The following is a 14801-nucleotide window of genomic DNA, read 5'->3' as shown; positions in this document are numbered from 1 at the left end:
CAAGAATTGGTACTGACTGGTGTGTTTCATGGTTTTGGTCTTAGAGGTGTGAGTCATGTTCTCTATAAATCACACTGACACTGCCTACAAGTGTGGTGGAAAACATTATTAAAAACTGGGAAGGTGTGTAAATGTGCTGACACATTATGAACAATGGTAAAACTTCCCAAATCAGACGCGCGCAGAATGAATACCCTTGCTGTGGGTTTGGGCTTCTCATCACGAAGCACAACTCAGGTGAACTAGAAAGACAAAAACCCAGACGAAGCAGCTGAACAAGTGTGAAAATGTGGTTTGTTCGTAAAGGATGCAGACACTGTCTAGCAAGCTCAGCAGGCCTTTAAATGACTAACTCAGGACAAAACAAATGGCCGGAATTTTTTTTGTAAGTACATAAAGGCAAAAGGAATGTATTGGGGGTATTTAGTGTTAAGAAATGCAGCAAAGTGGACAAACGCCTGCAGGTAGACAGGCTTGTTGATTTGTATTTAATATTTATTGGATTGTTAGTTTCTTTGTCTTTTACTATGCAGGATGTCTTCATGACTTAACAAGTTTAAAGAGCTTAGCTCACAAACCAAGATCAAGAGATTTCAATGCAAGACTGGATTAAGTTAAACACTGGATATCCTGGAACCTTTAGGTCATACCACACTGACAAAATTACATAATAGGAATAAGCTGTGTGTCATAAGCAATATTTAATTGCTATAGAACTAATCAGAGATGTATTACATTTTGTGTGCTGATTTTAAAGCAGGACATTATTTAAAATGTTTTTACTTTTCTTTATCTCCACCACAGCACAAACAAGGAGCTTTACATCCCCACTGCCTGGGTGAAGGCTGTATGTTACGTTTACGAGCAGCACGTGAACGCACCGCGTCGTCCTCCTCCAGCCTCCCGGAGAGCGTTTTGATTGGCTGCCAGTGACATCATCACTGCTCCTACGGCGTACTGAAGGCCCTCCACCTTCACCACCACCCCCACCCACCCCCCCCACACACGCTCCCTCCACCCCAGTCGCCAACCACAGAGGCAGACAGCCGGGCCAGGCCCCTCCCTCGCAGGGCCGGACTTCACTGTACAACAAGCATCACATTTAATATTCATGAAGTCGCGCATTGGCTCAGAGGCGCGTCAATCCCGCTGCGCGACTTCTGTAGGCTGGCAGACTTCCTTCAATATTATTTCTAGGGGGGGGGAGCAGGGTTAAAGTACCAAAAATGTTGCCGATCCACAACACCGGGATGGACTGAATGGAGGCGACGTTGTCAGCGAGCGGAGATCATAAATCCGTCTACAGCCAACCGCGACACACACCGGTAAGCAGACACACACACACAGCAAGTTTGGGACTTGGTGTCTTAAGCACAAGTTGCAATGGCAACGTACAGTCATAGAGATGTCATGCGATTCTATAATTAATGAAGAGAAATCTCCAGTTGCTTCAACCACTTGAATTTGGGTTTATTCTCATCGGGTGTTTCATTGGAGCCTCTCATCTTTATTTCATCCCACCATTGCGTCAAAGTTACAAAGCCTACCTTCAAAAAAAAAAAAAAAAAAAAAAAAAAAAGCAGCCGTGGCACATTCATTCTTTCATTCTCTATAATTCATGTTGATGTGTAATTTGGATTTCCTTCATGTGTGCAGCTCCGTCTCGTCCTGAAAAGCCATATCACATTCTCGGCACGTTCTCATGCCGGTTTCTTCAATGAATTTGCTCATGAATGATTTCAGCTTTTTGCTGAACATGCACCGTGCTTAAAGCAACGCCAATGGCCGGGACAGGCAATGCTCGGCGGGTGTCTTTATATAATGTGCCAGAATGACATGCTTTGAAAACGCTCAGGGCTGGTGATCAAATGGAAATGCCACCCCTCTTTTTTTTTTTTTTTGTACCATTTGGGAGAGAGACCAAACTGCAGCGTTGCACTGATGCAGTATTTTATCGTTATCTTTTTTCTCCCCTGTCTTGTTAGTAGGGCTTTGGATCAGACAGCCGGAGTTGGGATGAAAAAAATTCAATATCTCTCTCTCTCACATGTACAGTATCTGAGCAGGATGATTCATATTAATTACACACAAAAGGATTCAGTTACACCCGACTCCCTGATGATTTCACTGTTTATTATTAGTGGCCAGTGTGTCACACCTAAATTTTCACACCAACTTGGGTGTTGCCATGCAGGTGTTGACACTACTAATATTTGGCTTCAGTTAGCAGTTTTCTAGTTTGCATGGTGATCAAACGGATAAGAGGTCGGTCTGTGTGTGCTCGTTCAGTCACAGCCTTGACCTGAGTCAGTGGAGATGCAGATTTTATTTAAATGAACTGTGTTTAGAGACGGATTTTCTCCCTCGCCTCATGTTTTGGCTCGTCCCTGTCCCCACAGAGCGGCTTGTTGAGTTCTCCGTAGACGTCCAGCCCTCGGCCTCCCCATGCCTCCAACTCCTCTTGACGACAGAATTGTGGTGGCGCTGCCAAGGCCGATCCGACCTCAGGAACTCCAACTGCGCCTGGACACCAGCTACCTGGACTCCATTGTCACCAGCAACAGCAGCAAGACAGTCATCAGCACCACCGTGGTGAAGATCCGGGCGACAGCCAATCTTGTAACGTATATGCCCTCATCCAAGGGCTCCACGCGCTCGTTGTCGTGTGGATGCAGCAGTGCCAGCTGCTGCTCTGTGACTACCTATGAGAAGGACAGCCAGAGCCTCAACCACAGCCAGGTGAGCGCCAGCAGCCCCAACCTCAGCTATGCCGGGCCCCCCACCCCTATGGTCAGCAACCATGAAGCATTAAGTGCCCCTAGTATAACCCCGGGCACTCCAAAGGACATATCCACCGTGAGGGTCATCCATCCCAATGAGCTGGCCAAGCGGATGACATGCTGTCCCATGGGACACCCTGTAGGGCCCGTGCCGGTCATCATCGACTGCCGGCCCTTCATGGAGTACAACAAGAGCCACATCCGGGGGGCCGTGCATATCAACTGCTCTGACAAGATCAGCCGGCGGCGACTGCAGCAGGGCAAGATCACTGTGCTGGACCTCATCTCGTGCCGCGAGGGCAGGGACTCTTTTAAGGGCATCTTTTCCAAAGAGATAGTGGTTTACGATGAGAGCACCATGGACCCCAACCGACTGACATCCTCCCAGCCTCTACATGTTGTCCTGGAGTCTCTGAGGAGGGAGGGCAAGGACCCCATCATCCTCAAAGGTAATATTTAAGTGGGGTTATCAAAGCTTGGGGATACAAAAGCCTGCATTACTTAAACAGTTATATAGGCTTTACTTTAACACTGGGGGGAGTGAATCTGTTAAGACATCTGAATGCAATGTCCGATTTAGCAGTGGTAGGAGTTTAATGGCAAAACAAACTGATGAAATGTGTGGTGGCTCTGTAGTATGCACCTTTCAGCTCAGTGTTTTGGTTGTCTGACCCACATATTTACAGTGCTGATTCAGTCTCACCAAGGCGCTTTGATAAGCCTTACGTACTGTACCTGTTCAGCACCAGTCGTCAAACAGGGAAGGGACTTGCTGGTAAACACACTCGAGCGTTTAGCAGCTGAAGAGCCAGTTTATTTCACTCGGGAGTTAAACTTTGACCTTTATTGCTGTTGTCAGCTGATATTGCTTGTCAACACGCTGCTTGTAGTTTTATCATCCCGTGAGCTTTGTACTGAAGCTTTACAGCTGTTATAATATCACGTACAATAACTTTTGCACATATAATTGGAGGCTGTACACACTGTCGGCATCACCCTCATACATAAACATATGCACCCACTCCATCAGTTCTCTATATGACACATATTAAGCATTTTGCAGAGAGTGAGAAGCAGCTGTTAGTAAATAAGGAGGCCTGTTGAGATAGCAGTCTCTGGGTCGCTGCCATGTTTTCTATCTTTGGTGTGTCTGTGTGTGTGTGTGTGTGTGTGTGTTTGAAGCCAGAGCAGCATGTTGTGGCAGGGGCTGGGCTGTGAGTGTTTTTTAAATGCCTCCCAGTCACAGCCCAGCCGTAAGATCACAGCACCTTGATTTCTCTCTTCTCTTCTCTCCGTCCTCTGGTCCCGCTGTGCACTTTGATGGACGAGGCTCCTCTCCAGTCTCTCATCCTGCTTCGGTGTCTGTCTGAAGCTCGTCTCAGTGGGAGGAACAGACAGACGGTCTTTCTGATCTTTCTGGTTTAATCCCCCCTAAAAATGCAAGCCAGTTTCCATGCTGAAGGAAATCAAATGGCTCGTCCTGACTTTTATCTACATTACAAGTCATTTGTCATATCAAGGAAGGCCAATAATCCCCATGTACCTTTGTTTACATGTTTGTTTCCAGTATAGGTTTTGAAAATGTTGATGTTTTACCAGATCCTAGATAAAACCTACCCCCAAACACAACATTTGTACTGTATGAATGTTGACTGCATTATACTATAAGCTCTAGTACACTTTTATTCCTTCTTTCTTAATGTGGAAGTAATTAATTCTTAATTTCCTTAAAATATTTGAGATCTTTCTAACTAGGGGAAGTTGGCATCTGGTTATTGCAAGCATGCAGTGACATATTTAGAACGTGCATATACAGTACGAATGCTGCTGAAATATTTACTCATACTCATGTCTTGATTTATTATAGATGTGGTCATTGTGTGATACTCTGCTCCAGTGGAAACATAAAATCTTCCCTCCCTGCCCTGCTGCAGCTAACAGCAGTAATAGGTTACATTTAATCCGTCAGAACTGCCATAAACAACATGTCAGTAATGTCAGAAGGTTTAGGGTAAGAGTTGGAACCGGCAGGTCTGTGGCGTGAGAGGCCGGCGAGGTAGAAGCAGTAATTTCTAAGAAGGAACTGAGCCAATGGCTTATGAAAGTGATAGAGACAGTTTCATGTTTTCTCTCTGTGAGTTTAGTCAGAGATAATGACAGACGGTCACGCTCAACAGATTTCATCTCACAGCAGTGTGCTGCTTCTGACATTTTTGTTATTCTCAGTTTACTTTGAAAAGTGTCAGTTATCAGCTCGGCTTGACCCGAAAAGAGCGGTGGTGGTGGTTCAGTGCGAAATAAAACAGGAAGCAGTTTTCACACTTCACTGTGTGACTAGGTTAGCTTTTTCACTGTTTACGTGTGCCGCACAAATAGTTTCCAAATATGAAATGATAGTTTACTGTGAAGTTCCAACACATTTAATGGCTGATAAAGTTACAAGAAACTAAATAAGTAAAGATCCGAAGATATGTTTCTGCACCAGAGAGCACTGTTCTCTATATATTCAAATATTTACCACTACCCAAAACTGGAAACACAACATTCATATACTGACATCCTTTTTGCTTTGTTTTGGTCTCCACCAACTCCTCGTGAAAATATCTGGCTCTTCAGGTGCCGGTTGCTTCAATGTATTGACCAACTAGTCTGTCTCTGTTTGTTTGGTGCCCAACAGGGTTTATCAGCAGCTTTATAGCTACAGAGCAGCCTGATGGTGGCTGTAAACAAAGTCAATGAGTGCACAATAAAATCAAAGCAATGAAATCAAAACACTCTAAAATGGTTTGTAGAGTTCAGGTGAACTGCTGATTCAGATGATAATTGTACACAGGTTTGTTTTTTTAATGCATTATTGAAATATTCATGAAGGTTGTGGCCCCAAAAATCCATCACCAGCTGGGAGAAATGCGGAATATCATCGAACTACATAACTGGAACTACATAACAAGTCAGTTCCCTATAGATTGTGATGCTGTGGTGGGGTATTTTACAGATTCTTTTAGCAACACTGGTATATTATGATAATGAAAACCCGTAGAGTAACTTTATATTTGCTAGAATTGTGAACCAACAGTTCACTGCCACTTGTCTAGTGTCTTTCAGCTCATTGTTTTAGTTTTCGAACCCACACAAAACAAAACTGCTGAACTCTGGACCTTCACTTGTCAAGTGGCCAGAAACATGACTTATAATGAATGTTGATGTTGCTTTACGACTGCTGGTTGAGTAAATATGCAACTTTAAACACATTTAAATGCCATGTTATGAATACAGCTTTGTCTTATGAGCCCATAGTAATTGGAAATGGAAGAAAAATATCAGTATGAGTGGAAATTCCACCTAGTGCCATGTTGAGTTTTGTGCCACATGTTCTGTAAATACTTCCCTTTTATTTCATTTACTGTATTGTAATTATTACCACAACATCCCACTACTGCAAAGGTCCGTTCAGAATCAAAATTACATCAGGTTAGAATCTTAGTACATGGTTAACAATCGGGCTATTTTAAGATGAACGCGCCGACAGTCGATGCCAAACCCCACCTGCCACAGAAAAGTAGCGCAATGACCTCACTTGCTATGAGGTCAGCTCTTATGATGTGAACAATACTGTGTGTGTGTGTGTGTGTGTGTGTGTGTAAGACATTTCCACTCCTCTCCCCATCGCTTGTGTTGAAGGGAAACATTGGCTGATGGCATCATCAGCAACAGGTGCAAACCAGTTATTTGGAGAAGTGCAGCTGCCCAGTGAGAAGCATGTTAAAGGATAAGGCCGATCATTTACTATAGTTTTACTCTTTTCAACACATACAGACGAAAAAACCAGCAGTGAATTGCTTCTACTCCCTGTAAAGTCTGTCAGTCTTGTATATTTTAGCTGGTGAAAACCGTCTACATAGGTATTTCGTCTCTGGCTCTCAAAACAGAGTTAATATGAAAGGACAGTGGTTGTTAGTGGAAACAGTGCAGATCCCTCCGTATTGATTTTATATCCAAATGGAGACATTCAAATCACAACCAAATGTAACCATCTAGTTGCAGGCTTGGAGATTTCTGTAATGTTTAAGGGCTTCAAAGCTCTTCAATGGTGTTTGTCGTTGGTTTTATCAGACGTGTATGCAAAGTCTACTGTAGGTGTCCACAGGAGCATGAGTGCATGTATTTTTAGCATGAGTCACACTAGTGGGAGATCAACCCTTAATGCTGTCTGTGTTCACTCCATACCCAAACTCCCAGGGTTTGATTTGCATTTAAAAAGAGGCCATGGAATAATAAAAGGAAAAATAATTGAGCCTTTTGTTATTTGATAGTTTCATTCATTGTCCAAACTGTGGCGAGCTTACATCATAATCCTTCTCTCGATGTTCACAGGGGGCCTTAGCTGCTTCAGACAGAGCCATGAGAACCTGTGCGAGCACTCGCTGCACCTTCACGAGGGCTTGGACACAGGCGCAGCTGCTGGCCTGACGGGGTCGCTACCTCACTCCCTGCCCTCCACCCCGGACATAGAGAACGCAGAGCTGACCCCAATCCTGCCCTTCCTCTATCTGGGGAACGAGCAAGACGCTCAGGACATCAACCTGCTGCAGCGCTTGAACATTGGTTACATTCTAAACGTGACCACCCACCTGCCGCTCTACCACTACGACACAGGTCTCTTCATCTACAAGCGCCTGCCCGCCACTGACAGCAACAAGCAGAACCTGCGCCAATACTTTGAGGAGGCATTTGAATTCATCGGTATGAAGACATAGCTTTACATTAGAGGTCTGCACTGCAGACGTGTGAGCCAAGACAACAGCTCAGTACTGACGGCATGTGCATTTATTTAGACAAAGCACTTTTATAAGTAAACCATACTATGACTTGGTATTTAATGGCAACTCCTAGTTAGAAGTTATTATTTTATCATGTGTGAACTTCCTCACATGGAACAAAGCATTTATTATATTGTTGTTTTTATGTTCCTTTCTGCAGAGGAAGCACATCAAGCAGGTATGGGCCTTCTGATCCACTGCCAGGCAGGCGTATCTCGTTCAGCCACCATCGTGATCGCCTACCTGATGAAGCACACCTGGATGACCATGACGGATGCCTACAAGTTTGTCAAGACCAGGAGGCCCATCATCTCCCCGAACCTTAACTTCATGGGCCAACTGTTAGAGTTTGAGGAGGACCTCAACAATGGAATAACGCCACGAATCCTCACACCAAAGCTAATTGGTGTGGAGACGGTCGTCTAAGCGAACCTCTGGACTCGATGCTCACACTTGTATTCACTCTCACAGTTTTTCAAGAGAGGCTGGTTGTTCTTTGAGCTGGCTTTGAGTGTGTGAGTGAGAGAGAGCCGCTGTATTCTTCTTGAATCTCCTCATGCTCATCTTGGACTCTCTGGAGTGCCAAAGCTCTGGGTCAGCGGTGATGAGAAATGCCAAAAATCCCTACTGTTTGGACCTGGCTGAAGTCCCGGCGGAGTAGATGAGTTAGAGCGATAGAGAGAGAGGAAGCGGTCAGTGGGAAGATTCCTATTTGCGACCGCAGAGGAGCGAATATGAGAGAAAAGAAAATTGGTTTGGAAAAGATATTTTATGTGCTTGGAGGCAATTACATTTAACTCTTAAAGCTCACACTGTGGCACACAGTTTATGTTTGCAGACTCAGGCGGGGTTGGCCACGGCAGTGCCTGTCAAAAAAACAAAAAACAAAAAAAGATGAAGACATGTTTGGTGTGTTAATGTTGTTGTTCTATTTTTATACAGGAGTTTATGGGGGTGACCATGACGAGCCCACGGCGGCTTACTGTGCAATAATTTTAGAGTGGAATGCAACTGAGACCTTGATCTTATGTGTATATATCGGTAATGATTACAAAACATTTCCAGCTCCTTGCTGAAACACCATTTTGATGTTAATGTAATTACTGTTGTTCAGTTCTACACATTATTGTTTATGGTGCACACAGTTACGCTGTAATATTTGCTGCAGATGTGTAAAGAGAAAGAAAAAAAAAAAGGGTTTTAATTTTTTTTGCAGCTTATGGGTGTATGTCAGTCGACCCACTAATTCATTTTCATGTCCTTGCTTCAATATCTTTGTTTTGCCATTCCTACATCTACACATGCATATATTTTAGCAATATATATACACACACACATATATATATATATATATATATATAAATATATTCCCAGACAGCCATAAGAAGTTTTTATGCATGGCTGCTGGCAGAAGAAAGAACACTTAGAAATAATCAGTAGATATTGTAAAACAGGGCTACTGCTGATGTTTAATGTAATAGAGCGGAGGAATTTCACTGCCTGCTTCTGTGTCCCCTGTTTGTTTTGCTCCAGTTCATCCATGAGCCGGCTCTATTGCAGTGTTCTTTAATGTGTTACAGTCCCTGTGTAGCTACGTTTTTGTCGATGCCCTACATCCTCAGATGTAATTCAGTCCAGTGTAAAGTAGCAGAGTTGAGGTGCAGACTTCAGACAAACACTTCTTCTTCCCGCGTGTCACAGTGAAGTGTGACAGCAGTGGTACAGTAGAGCAGAGTGACCCTTGTTTAATCTTTTGCATCGCCCTGTCGCTGACACTAAGCTACAGTGAGCTCCTCTGCCTTGCATAGGCAAGTGCTGCTGTCACGTGCTGTTCTAGTGCCTCTATCAATGCCTTAAGTCATGTGTCAGCACTTGGCCTGTGCATGGTACACCATCACGTGCAGACAAATGTAGAACACACCGAGCAACCTGCTCCTCTCGGTCTCTATGTAACGTACACATTTTGCTTTTCGATTCTCTGCTGTTCTTGAGTAATATGCAGATTTTTACAGAACTGCATTCAAAGATGTTATCTAGCCTTGAGGTAAAAAATGTTCATTATGTAACTCTGATCTCGTGGTGGCATTTGAAGGAGAAACTGAACACCACGATGAATTGTGAATCATCCAGGCACAAAGTAGTGGTGTAAAAAAGAGTACACAAATTTACCCTCTTCCTTTTGCATCTAAATATATTCACCTTTGACTCACGTTAAACAAATATACTGTATGTAGATAGATAAAAAAAGGATGGAATTAAAAACGGTTTCAGCTAGCTAGTGCTATTTCTTCATGCTTTCATTCTTATCTAGATTTGACCTTTCCAACCACCTGCATACAGCCGAGCACGCAGCATAAAGACCTTGTCTTGGTGAGACGGCTGTGTGCATGGCCATGAAAACTGAGCATTTAAAATATAATGATCAAAATGTGATGGATCAGCATTATTGTCTGAATGCCTTGAGTGTCCAAAATGTTGACTTTCATTTTTGAATGAAGACAAATGTGTTTTTTTAGCCTAAAGACCATAATTTCATATAAAATCTTCATTTAAATTTTTTTTTTATCTAAATGGTCTTGTTTTGAAGGGCTGTCGAAGTGCATGTGATCCTTCAACTGATGTTAAAACATGGAAATTAGACCAAAAAATGTGGATTTGCAATGTTTTCATCCATTATTTTATTGTTCTTACCAAGCTCCCTCACAAAATATGGTTTCTGTTACTGTTAATAATGCTCAGCTCTATATTGTTTGCATGAAAAAAAAAAAAAAAGAAGCACAGAGCCAACAATTTCGTCATCTAAGCACCAAAACCAATTTTACAATATTTGTTTTCCACTTTGTGAATCATTATATCCTCAATACTGAACCCAAACATTTGTAAAAATGATCACGTGTTTGCCATTAAGAGTGAAGGAGAACGCGAATGAGTCGTGATAGCATAGTGAAAACAAATCCACAGTGCACTCAGTAAGGCTTTACAAAACCAACATTTACAACAATAAGCTTCAAGATTCCCTCGTGAAAACTCATGCTATGCAAAACGAAATTGTAACAGGTTGTTTCTTTACTCAGCTATTACAAAATGGTTTCATGAGGTCGCTGTGAACATTGAGCATGACTAAAAGTTTGCAGCCTAAGACTGACATGAGTTAAAAGTGTGATGTGTCGACGTGTCGAAGTTGGAAAAAAAAAAAAAAAACAGTTTGGCAACGTGTCCTCACTTATGTATTTTTGTTGGTGTTGTCATTGGTGTCTACTGGTGCTCCACAATGTATTTGAAAAGACTTTTAAAAAAGTATAGACTATGATAACCATTTGCCACACATTTGTAGCTTGTGCATTTATATTCAGTGATTAACATTTGCAAAAAAAACAAACCAAAACAAAACAAAAAAACAAAACAAAAAAAAAAGTCACCTGAGCCAATGTTATGTAAGTACTTTTTTGTCCCATCTGCTGGTTCCTACAAATGCAGCAGCACATTGCGTTTGTATGTAATAACCCTATTTGATTGAACAATGTAACCGTTGTAACTGTTGTACTGTACGTTACTCTTATCTGGTTGGAAAATGACGCATGCTCCTGGTCTGAGATGGACACTCGCAGTCATTATGGTGCTGTCTGTCTTTCCCGCACTGCCCTCTCCGTAGAGGTCATAGCCTGATTGACAACTCCAGGAGGCGTCTGGCTCTGTTCCCTTTTATTTGGAAACACGGTTCTGTATTAGAACAATATCAAGCTGTCATATTTGATGCGCACTCTAGTCAACTAGACTTGTTTAAGAGTCTCTGCTTTGGGCTCAGAGGTTCTGGTGGAAATGGGCTTTGCTCTACAAGCCAATTTTTCTTTGTGTCTGTAGTCAACAGTATATAAATATATATCTATTTTCTTTGTATGCATATATTCATTACTATTTTTGCACTGACCTACGGACAGATGGATTTATTTTTTTCCACAAAGGGTGCTATTATAACGGAGGCCTTCTCCCACACCTTTTTGCATGACTTGCTCAAAATTCCTCAACTCGTCTGTCATCTCTCCTACTCTTCTCCTACTACTCCTTGAACTATTGCAATTGAAGCACTGTAATTTTGTAATCCCTAATTGTGAGCTTTGAAATAAACAGGGAGGCTTCAAGTTTGGTTTGGCGTCCTGGAAGTTTATTTTGGTTGCTTCAGATGAAGTAATTCTTTCACAGAGTAAAAGAGAAATGTGTTTCTGATTTACTTCAGTCTTCTGGCGCGCAGTGTAATATTTTACTGAAGACAAAATGTGCCAGATGTTTTGAGTTAAATGAAATTGATAAATATTTTTAATTAACAATAGATCTGTGTTATGGGAGTGGTGTAATTCTAGAGAGAAACCCATAAAAATGACTTGAACACATCTGTACAGAGCATTTCAGCATCTTTTAGCTCATTGTTTTGGTTTTACATGCTGCTACTTTACTGTTTGTGTTCCCTCAAGGCTCTTATCAACCAAATATCCAGCAGTTGGCACCTGTTCTGTTTCTCTGTTGCTCTGATTAATTAACTTCACGCTCCCTGGTCAGTACCAGCAGCATAGCAGAGACAAATCGAGCAACTAACTGGTGAACATAGTGCAGCATTTTGCAGCGAAACAGCCAGATGTTAAAAACAGCCACATACTGTCAAATGAATAACAATGTTGGTCTGCTAAGGCTGTAATTAATGGCTGTTTTCACTATTAGGTAATCTACTAATTTGATTTATTTTCTATTAATCATTAAACCTATAAATTAGAAATAATTAGGGGGAAAACAAATGATTCCCAAAAGCTCAATATAACATCTTCACATTTTTTGTTTTCTCTGAACATTAGTCCAAAACCAAAAAGAATTTTACAAACACGTAGAACAGTTTTAGAAGATACATTTATGATTGAAGTATGACTATCACCTCTGATTAATAGGCGAGTTGCATCAACTTTACAAGAGCCAGTGGTGCCCCAAAGAAACATTTGTGTGGAAACATTCATGTGGTTTGAAACATTTCATCACTCATCCAAGTCGTTTCTTCAGCCTGAACGACGGAAGAAGCCTGATGTTAAAGGAGAATCAACCGATTAAGGGATAAAGAGGAAAAGACATTTTTTACGTGATTAAGGCCCCATCGCACTTTCAAATCCAGGACAACAGAAACTCACGAACCTATCATTTCAGATCAATAACAACAAAACAAGTCCTGCACTGTGTATTTTAAGAGACAGACGCTATCAGCCTCTTGACATTTGAGCTTCCAGTGGAGCACACGGCCAGAGTTGTGAATTATCTGCACTCCCCTCCATTGAACCGTGTGTCACATAGCTGCAGGAGTTATGGCCCAATATTAACTTCACAGGCATCTACTGCTAGAAGAGAAAGGGTGTTTTGGGTCTGAGGGTCAAGATCTCTCCATAGGAACAGGCACAAAAATAGTTTTAGCGTTGTTTCTAATTACAAGTGATGAGTGCCCCGCCTCATTAATCCTTTCCTATCAGCACTGGGCAGACGGGCAGCACCAGAATAGCCCTGATCTTTGTGCTGCTGCACGCTGCACTCCAGCAATCCCTGCATGGACGTATTAGGCAAAGCGAGTCTGAGAGGAGGACACACACACACACACACACACACACGCAAATCAAGTGTATACATTCTTTTCTGAGGAGGCGGTGAAATAAAGCAGAGGATCTCCAAGCCCGAGGACCGATGCACTGGTTACCATCAAAGCCGTCGCAGGAAGATGAACTCACGCGACATCCCATTACTGAGGCTCGACTAAACGTCAGCAGCACTTTGCACTCATGCATAAAATAATGCAAACGTTGAACCTGAGACAGTCAACAAGTCCTTAAGGTGCTCCAAAAGATGTGAATATCATTGTACCAGTTCTTAGTATGACCCAATGTGTGAGCTCCATGTCTAGTATGAGTCATTTTCTCAGTATATGAATGCTCTGATACCGGTGTGACAGTATGTTCTATGGAGCTTTTCATTATGTGCTAGAGTAAAGTATATTTCCAGTTGCTTTCCAACCTGTGCCATTTTCTTCCTTGGACACAAAACAATGTGAGAAAGGAAACTATGAACTACTCACAATGCATCTACGATTCGGATGAGCACGACACAAGCAGACACGACTTCATTTGAAATGGTCACTGGCCAGAAAGTTTGGGAACCACTTGATCGTACACTGTCCAGGTGTAAGCTGTTTTTTTTTCATCATCTGTGCCGTGCCACTGTACAGTGCAGTTGACTGCAACGCTGGAGACTATACAGACAACATCAGAACAGCAACAGTCACACTATTAATTTTCAAATCTGGCAACTTTAATGAACAGAGAGATGAACAATGTCATTAAGTGATGTGTCAGGTTCCAACCAACATTTTGCAGAACGTTTAGATTTTGAAGAAGCAGCAGTCTTTAAAGAAACAGGGAGAATGAAAATGTATTTAAACCTGTCTTTGAGGAATGGGATGCTCATGACATATGGGTGTTAGGTCTGATTGTCCACATAGTGTAGTACTGTATAAGATTATTCAGGATGAGCTGTAGCTGCTGTCACTGCCATTCACTGTAATGTTTTCCTGCTGTAAATGATTTCTGGCCTCTGATTCCCCGCAGTCAGCTCCTAGTTGGTGAGTATGAATTATCCTCTTGCATCAGAGAGAGAGACAGAGACAGACAGGAAAGAACCAAGCAGAGCAGTGAAGAATGGAGTGAGGTAGATAAAAAGAGCAGAAGAGGTCATGGCCTATTTCACACAGCACAACAAGGAGATAACAGGAGGGTCTCCCGACATGACCCGGGCACCACGGGCAACGTCTCGGCAAATAATCAGATGCAAATATGCCACCTGCAGTGGAGCTGAGGACAGGGAAGGGCAGCGAAGGAGCGGGGGGAGAACACAAAAGAAGAAACTTTTTTTACTGTAAGATCAAAATGATATCAAGCCATCGACACCAGCTCTGCATAGAGTCAAGATGAAAACATAACAAAACAAAAAATAAAAAGCTGTCATCTTGGGCTGCTGAGTCCACAGACTCGCAGGCTGAGTGTGGAGGTGGTTTTGTTATCACTTGTGGCGAATGCTGGACTGCGAAGTGTCATGTCTTATTCCATGTTAACCACACACTGACCACTGCGCAACAGACAGGCTGTGACTCAGTGTGGTGACAACAGGCCATATGTCACACGGC

General features: G+C 42.5%; 1 protein-coding gene across 1 annotated transcript; it reads left to right on the top strand.

Annotated features, from left to right (window-relative positions):
• Window positions 1-1134: 1134 nt before the first annotated feature.
• On the top strand, window positions 1135-11744 carry dusp10 (dual specificity phosphatase 10). The gene is made up of 4 exons (XM_026341650.1): window positions 1135-1325; window positions 2400-3229; window positions 7155-7523; window positions 7761-11744. Exons 2-4 carry the CDS (start codon window positions 2446-2448, stop codon window positions 8024-8026), a joined length of 1419 nt encoding a protein of 472 aa, XP_026197435.1. The 5' UTR covers window positions 1135-1325; window positions 2400-2445; the 3' UTR covers window positions 8027-11744.
• Window positions 11745-14801: the final 3057 nt, after the last annotated feature.

Source organism: Anabas testudineus, chromosome 24 (genome assembly GCF_900324465.2).
Source record: "Anabas testudineus chromosome 24, fAnaTes1.2, whole genome shotgun sequence".
Taxonomy (NCBI): Eukaryota; Metazoa; Chordata; class Actinopteri; order Anabantiformes; family Anabantidae; genus Anabas; species Anabas testudineus.
The sequence above is the reverse complement of the archived record's forward strand: the minus strand, read 5'-3'. Positions and strand labels throughout refer to the sequence as shown.